General features: G+C 43.5%; 1 protein-coding gene across 1 annotated transcript; it reads right to left on the reverse strand.

The window, feature by feature from the left end:
- Positions 1–606: 606 nt before the first annotated feature.
- Positions 607–7,977, reverse strand: cat (catalase). Its single transcript, XM_080842092.1, has 13 exons — positions 7,833–7,977; positions 6,767–6,938; positions 6,346–6,456; positions 4,948–5,078; positions 4,742–4,846; positions 4,376–4,501; positions 4,100–4,291; positions 3,752–3,904; positions 3,050–3,188; positions 2,613–2,743; positions 2,129–2,236; positions 1,949–2,032; positions 607–1,811 (listed from the first exon to the last, which is right to left on the reverse strand). The coding sequence occupies exons 1-13, from the start codon at positions 7,896–7,898 to the stop codon at positions 1,749–1,751; spliced, it is 1,581 nt and encodes a 526-aa protein (XP_080698218.1). The 5' UTR covers positions 7,899–7,977; the 3' UTR covers positions 607–1,748.
- Positions 7,978–8,425: the final 448 nt, after the last annotated feature.

Consider the following 8,425-nt stretch of genomic DNA (forward strand, 5'->3'; position numbering starts at 1 on the left):
CCTCCCACTTCATGAAAGCTGACCCATCTCAGGGTCTGAGGTTGACTATCGAAGGGAGGCGCTCTACCCTCCAGCACCACATGGTAGGCCAATCAACTACTGGCACTGAATGGGAGAGAGACCAGAAGAAGAGAAAGCTAAAACACTGGTTATACTGTACATTCATTTTTTTATGGCATCTTTGCAGTTATTGAGGTAAACAGATGCACATGTATTTCTGTAGGGATCCTTTCCATGTTGTCAGACCTTTACAATAACATTTATAAGCCCATCAGTGGCAAAACAAGTGGCTTACTTTGATGTGCTGACTTGCTTCGGGGAGTCCATTGCACCCAGTCATCATCAGTGGTTGGCAGTTTTAACGTTCTCACTCAAGACTGGACTTATTGCCATAGTAAGGAGTTGGGTACTGTGCTGGTCTTTTGGCCAGAAAGACCATCCAGACTGGACTTGCAATTGATTGAGCTGTAATGTTGACTGGGCCCCCTCCAGTGGGCCATAATGCCTCAATACAGGTACAAGGGATTTACCAACCACAGGCGATCACGAAAAAGTGAGAGTGAAAAGAAAAAGACAATTATGGACTCAAGGAAGAAAAGTCTTGGGTTAAAACTATAATACAATCAGGTTTTATTTGTTTTAATTACAAAATAAGCAGTGTGCATCCGCTCATCTTCTGACGCTCGTGTGAAGGAGTTAATGCTTGCATCTTTGACTCTTTGGGGTTAAATTCCAATGCATATTATCAAGAGGAAGATTTGCTGGTGTCAATTGTTCTACAATGGACATGATTAACATTGGATAATGATTCAGCTATTCAAATCCCAGCAAATATACCTTCCAGATGAACTGAATGGCAACATGCCGATTCCCACTTAGTAAGGATGAAGTGGAAGCACCCAGAGTCATCATCAGCAGTATGTCAGGAAACCATCAAACAACAAAAATGAACACACAACAGAGCATCATTTCCCAAATACAAATAAATGGGAAATCTTTTCATACCAGGACACAGACGTAGAGCAGCCCTGATCGCTGTCCGGTATAAAAAGCAAGAGAATGTAATGCAGCTTTGAACTAGAAACTTACAACTTATATCTGCATATCTTTAGCTACATTTAAGTGGTTTGAAAAACGCTGTTGACTGCTCATCTAGGCAGGATATAATGAGGATCATTCAGATGAATGGAACATGTTTGGGGAATGGAATGTTGTTTCGTACTCCACTTTTCATGCAGGTCTGGCCAATCTCTGATGCAGAGATGTACAGTGATCTTCTCTGATCTGAATAGGGACCATTTCCTGTTGAGGGAGCTCAGGTTCTTAGCCTTCATGATGCTTAGTTGTAGAGCGTTCACTTGACTGGCTTAACTTTAAGGCAAAGGCATTATGATTTCAGCCATAAATAATCAGATAATGCTAAAATGGTGGACATACTGCAGTAGTTTTACCAATTAACAAAAATCAAGTATAGGAACGAAAAGAAACCTGACAGAAATCTGGTTCTCAAATTGAAATGGGGAAGAACAATTCCATAAATCATTTAACATCAGGCCATAAACGATCACTTTGGCAAAAAACAGACTGCTTGTTAGTACAGAAGTTAAAGCAACAAGAAGCCTTGAATCTATCAAAGAAGCCTTGAATCTACAGTGTGCCTTTTGAGAGGCCGGACGGAAGCTGATCGTAGCCTCGGCAGGTTGAAGTGCAGGGAGAGCGGGGTGCCCTCTGCTGGCCGGAGCAGAGCATCACATCTTCGAGGCTGCTGCCATTGCAGACGCCCCACCTTGGGTGTACACCCGCACCGAATTCTGAAAGACAGGACGCCGGTCAGAGAGGACAAAAATCTATTGAAGGGGAAATAAGAACAGATACTGGACAGTAGTTTGGTCAGTCATTCAGAACTGAGCTTTGCTAGTAGTGGATGTAACCATATTGCTGCCATTACCTTCTTGCCCTCTGCATTGTGTTTATTGAGCAAAGTCTGGACCCGGTTCCCATAGTCAGGGTGGACCGCCATCAAGTTCTGGACCTGAAGAAGAAAAACAAATCCAGATGTGGCATTAGCAGACAGTACAAATGGCAGGGCAAATAATGACGAAGAGGAGGTATGGTGACGAAGACCAACCGCGCGTTTCTGAATGAAGAGCTGTGATCCCTTCATGTGGCCAGCCATGTTCTCACACAGACGCTGCCGCTCCTCCTCATTCAGGACTTGGGTGTAGAAGCTGCGCACCTAAAGAGCATGAAGCCTCTATTACAATGTGTTATAAACACACACACACACACACACATCACTCATTCACACACACCACATACAGCAAACCTCCTATCCCGAAGCGGACACCCTCTGATATGAAACTATTAATGTCTTTCACACTAACAAGTTTTATCAGCAGGGAGCCAGGAAAAAACACACACACACACACACACACACACACACACACACACACACACACACACACACACACACACACACACACACACACACACACACACACACACACACACACACACACACACACACACACACACACACACACACACACACACACACACACACACACACACACACACACACACACACACACAAACTTGGGTGCCAGGACTACCTGAGTGACATTGTCATCGTCAGCACTGTTGTAGCGAGCGCAATCAGGTGACACCTGAAACTTGGACTCAATGAAGCGGGGCTGTGTCTCTGGGGCACTGAAGCTGTTAGGGTAGTAGTTAGGAGCCCCGGCTGCAAGTTGACACATCCAACACACACAGAGGTCATTAAATCTTCAACTCCTATACCGAAATAACCCAAGTAAACAGTGCTCAGTCACAACACAGATACGACTGTAAGTAAACACACATAGCTATAGATAAGTATGTAGTGCATGTTGTAGTATACCGTGCCGAGACCCCATTTTAATCGGATTAGTGCACAGATAAATAATATATAACAATATAACATAGATGGACCTATATGGTCTACATTCGGCGCATTTGAATGGACACGTGGTAAACCCGTCCGGTCTCCCTGCTGTGATGGTGAGCTCACCCTGGTTGTCGCCCATGCACATGGGGCCGTCCCTTTGGTAGTTGGCCACGCGGCATCTGAAGGGGCAGTTGACGGGCAGCTGCAGGTAGTTGGCGCCCAGGCGGTGCCTGTGTGTGTCTGGGTAGGAGAAGAGCCGACCCTGCACGGGGCAAGACATGAGACATGTGCTCAACACACGGTGGAAGTAAACGGACACCAGGAAATAAAAAATTCAAAAACCTCATGACCTCAGGTGCTACTAGCTCCTTGATGTGCAAACTGCGCTACAGGAACCCACTAGTCAACATTTGATATCAATTTTAAAACTTTTGTGAAAAAGTCTGGACACAAAATGAGATTTGTGTGTGTGTGCTGTAACAGTTCCTCTATATGTAAGTTCTGGGAGCCATTTCTACTGTACTTTGCTTTCCCTTGCCTATTTCTACATTTAATTACAGTCTTTGCTTTAATCCCAAAGACTTAGAAAGACAAGACTTTGGTTTTGCATTGGTTCTGGATTCATTTTGAACTTCAGAAAATATGTGTTAGTTATTATTATATATGTATTATTCAACACCCACACTTTGTTTGTACCTGACATGGTGACCTTACCTTAGCACAAGTAATGGTTTCAAAGCAGAACTATGTGTGTTTATAAATATCACAAAAGGTCCATTGCGATCTTTCCATCTATTCATCTTAGATTCTCTGTATGTTTCTGACCTGCAGCATCTTGTCTGGGCTGGGCTCGACGCCTGGAGGCATGTTGCTAGGATCAAAGGCCAACTGCTCCACCTCTGCAAAGTAGTTGACAGGGTTTCTGTTGAGGACCAGCCTCCCTACGGGGATCAGAGGGTAATCCTTGTGAGACCAGACCTTGAGATAAAAGAAGAGTGAGAAAATAAAGTTGTGACCTTTTATAAAGAAATTAGTCAAATAAAAGAACATAACAAGCAACCATCTCTTCTCGCAATTCAATATTGAGCCATCTAGTGGAGAAACGTTGGTATAGCATATATCTCCCACTAGAAGTGCTTATGTAACGATGACTAAGGAAGTTGGAGAGCGTACCTTGGTCAGGTCAAACGGGTTGAAGGGGAACTTCTCTGCCTGTTCAAAGGTCATGACCTGGATGAAGGTGCTCCAGGAAGGGAAGTTCCCTTCGGAGATAGCATTGTAGAGGTCTCTGATGGCATAGTCAGGATCAGTGGCTGCAATGCGATCAGCGTCCTCTGGCTTCATATTTTTGATGCCTTGGTCGGTCTAAAGGACAAAACCACTTCTGTTACTTACAGCCAGAGAGGCTATGAGCTTTTTGTTATCATGCCAAAACATTACTGCTGTTACCTTGAAATGGAACTTGCAGTAGACTGGGTGGCCTTCAGCGTTGACCAGTTTAAAAGTGTGGGAGCCATAGCCATTCATGTGGCGGTAGCCATCAGGAAGACCACGGTCACTGAACAGGAATGACACCTTTCCAGAGGGATTGATGGATTAAAAATAATAATACCATTAATAAACAATAATCCGGAATCAATAAAATCCCTGCTCTCTTGGGTTTTTACAAAACAATCTGAAATCCCCACAGAATACTTGTTTTAAACTGGAAGACAAGCATCGCTTTTCATCTGGGCGGATTTCCTGGTCTACCACATACGCCACATCTTGGCACACTTCTTCATTCACTATAGCACCGTCTGACTAGAGCAGCACCTGATGCAGGGACTCGGGCCGCAGGCTCCAGAAGTCCCACACCATGTCTGCGTCTTTCAGGTGGGTCTGGGGGTTGCGCTTCTGGGAGTGGATGAAGGATGGGAACTGCAGACACACAGGAGAACGTGGTGTGAATTCAAACCAGGCTTACTTACTTAAAAAAAAAAAAAAAAAAACAATCCCAAACAGGCATTTGTCTCACTGACCAGAAGAGCATCCCTGATGAAAAAAATGGGTGTGTTGTTTCCAGTCAAATCCCAGTTCCCCTCGTCCGTGTAGAACTTGACGGCGAAGCCCCGCGGGTCTCTCACCGTGTCTGCAGATCCAGATTCCCCCGCTAAAACCCAGAAACATTTCAGATGACCACAAGGAGGCAAAGACACGGGCATCTCTCCTTCCTCCTCTTACTCTCCCCCTCATTGCCATCCTATTGTCCATCAGTCTCTCTGAGATAAAACGTGGATAGTTTGAGTTCAGGCAACCGTGTCAACAACCTGCTTTGAAACAAGGGTCGGAGTCTGTCTGGTGCTCCACAGGCAAAAGATCGTAGGCATGTCTAATGTCTCAATGAAGACGAGTAAATAAACCCAAAAAATGTTCAAACAACAATTTTACTAAATCCTCTTTTCATTTTTATCATTTCGTATGGCTCTACAAAGACAACAAAAAAACTTTCTCATACAACCACCCAAATGTATGACTAGCAACTTGATTCAAATGACTTCAACATCCAAGTGGCAAAGGCAAGTGGTTTGGTTTGAATGTGATCGAGATGAATGCAAACCATTATAAAAAATCATGATTGAAATCGCACAAGCTGCTAGTTTAAAAGGGCATCACTCGGCTCAATATGCTCATTGCACTCTCAAACACACAGATACACACGCTTGAGGACATGAAACTCAAGCAAACAGACAGAGCAAACAAAGAGGAAATTACATCACGGTCAGCCCGGCAGATAGTTCCATACATCAGTTAAACATTACAAGACACTCATTGACTGACGGGGTCTGATTTTGTAAGGTGGTAATGGGTGGTCACCCGGGGTAGGTGTGCTTTCCCTGGCAGAAAGAGGAACATGTTAAGGTCGTGGTCAACACACTACACCACATGATTTCCTAAGGGCTCTTGTGAAATGAAGAGTTGGCTAACATCCGAGAGAGCTAGTGCGACCATCATGCCTTCTGTTACAACAGTGTTTGTTGGCACCAAACAATTCTCCTACCAGGCAGCCAACGTGTTTACACACAGGTCACTATTCCTGGAAAAAAGAAAACCACAATGCTCTCTCTCGACACTCAATAATAAACTGACTTTAAATAACAGAGAAAAGCTTAACGACAGCTGAGAAGTCCTCTAAGGGGGGTTTCTTCTAGATACTTTTAAAACGGTCACACTCACTTCATGCCCATTTACTTCCTTTATTTGAACACAGGCAAGAGCATATTTCTACAGGGACTGACATGCATCATTGTCATATGCCAGAGAAATATACACAGACAGGATTCACACATTAAGGCAGTCATGATGACGATGCACAAAAAATAGAGTCAAGGGTTTTCATACCGAGAGGACCTATTGCTCCACAGAAACTGCACCCTTACCTACAGTGGAGAAGCGGATGGCTATTGGTGTGGTCTTGCCCACATGCTCAAACACCTTGGCCTTGCAGAAACGACTGATGTCATGGGTCACCTCAAAGTAGCCAAATGCTCCTGTGGAGAGAGGAGCAGTTCTTGGATCAGATTTCATATAAGAAATAGATTGTAGTGAACTTTAAAAATAAACAACGTGACTGACCTAAAAACAGACTATTGTTTCAAGCTAATACTGTATTATAGCAGGGAGATATGAAGGGATATCAATGCCTAAAACAGCCTAGTCTTTGTTAGGCATCACATGACTGAACTAAATACTAAGATTTCAGGTCTCTCAGCCAACAGGCTGCCAATTGTTTTATTTTGCTACACTTTCATAGGGCCAAGGGGCTTCCTGAAGCCGCTGTCTTGCTCAGACAACACTTACCAGCGCCTTTAGCATGTACCACTCTCTCCGGAATGCGCTCCCGGTCAAAGTGGGCCATTTCATCGGTGAACACCACATCTTGGACCAACAGAGGCCCACGCAGGCCAGCTGTCATCTCATTCAGCTTGTCCCCAATCGGCACACCTGCCCCTGTGGTCAGCACATCTGGTTTCTGAGAAAGATATGGACAAACCAGAAAATGTTACCCAAAGCTGTGATGCCAGGTGTTTATCGACGTACATAAACATCATCAGACTTTTTCTTCACAGATTCATTCTCTTAATTCATATAGGTCATACAAGCGGGATACGGAATTTAACAGATAACGTAAAACAACTTTTGTAAATTAGTTAACATTAGTATTATGTTAGTATTAACATCGGTCACAATCAAAATACTTTTATGAAAGCGGCCTGTCTACATGGCCTTCAACCTTACTGCTAAATTACCTCTGGCAAGGGATAAAGTTCAAAAATCAGTTCAGACAGATCAATGTGTCTGATCTGTTGTAGTAACTGCACAATTTCAAAACAATCATGTATGTGGACTTAACGGAGCTTTTAAGCCAATTATGAACATAACTAATGTTAGGTGCCTAGTTAAGCTTACAAGGCTACAATGCTGAAATGAACCCAATCGTACTGATGACAATGACAAAAAACTAGTAACATAAAAAAAAATAGATTCTATACGCATCATGAATGCGTGGCTGTATGCAATATGCATGCAGGGTCAGAATACTAATGTTAACGTTACTCTGTTGGCCAACTTACTAACACTGACAGCAAAAGCTTAACTCACGACTGCCTGCTACGCTTTCAACTTAAGCTAACATGTAGGAAGTGTGTCTAACAAACACATATAGACTAAAAAGAACTGTTTTATACAGTATCGATCCACATGGCGATACATACGAGCTCCAATTTGGTTCCTAAAATTAAAATGACTGGCTTCATGCGACCTGAAATAACCTTTACCCCATTTCTCTGTCAATGTTATACAGGGCGGCGCTAGCTATCTAGCTATGTTAGCTGGCTGTACTGAACGTTTTTGTTAAAGTACAAACCTGAGTCCCCCGACTCTGCTTCCAGAATTTCATTTGATCGGTTGCTTTCTCCCTATTATCTGCCATCTTCTTGTTACGATATGCAAAGTTCGACAACAACAACTACACAGCCGAAAGACCTCCGTCTCTTCTGTGTTTTCAGCGTCGCTATACCTTAGCACTGACCACCTCCTCCTTCTCCCGACTCTCATTGGCTGGTCGAACATGGACCTGACCCACTACCAACAGGCGTGGAAAAAAATGCAAACTCATAAAGTCCACCAGAAAAACATCTACCGATAAGGTTCGAGAGGCAGTACAGTATCGTCAATAATGTACTTTTTCGAGGGTGTTGACGCGCATGAAGTTTCAATGTAGCAATCTGTGTTCGTAAGAAAAAGGGAGTTTCTTTTGTGGTTGATACAGCAATCTGTCTTTATTCCAGAGTAAAGTGCGCAATCTTTTCCCCAGTAAAGTGCGCAATATTTATTCCAGTAAAGTGCAGTAACGAAGCACGTGGAACATACCCCGGATTCAGCGTGCAGATCTGAGAGAAAAAGACTTGTGCTTTCACTTGAAATTCATCATCTTTGAAGCTTAGCTGTGTTAGCTAG

Source organism: Sprattus sprattus, assembly GCF_963457725.1.
Source record: "Sprattus sprattus genome assembly, chromosome: 7".
NCBI lineage: Eukaryota > Metazoa > Chordata > Actinopteri > Clupeiformes > Clupeidae > Sprattus > Sprattus sprattus.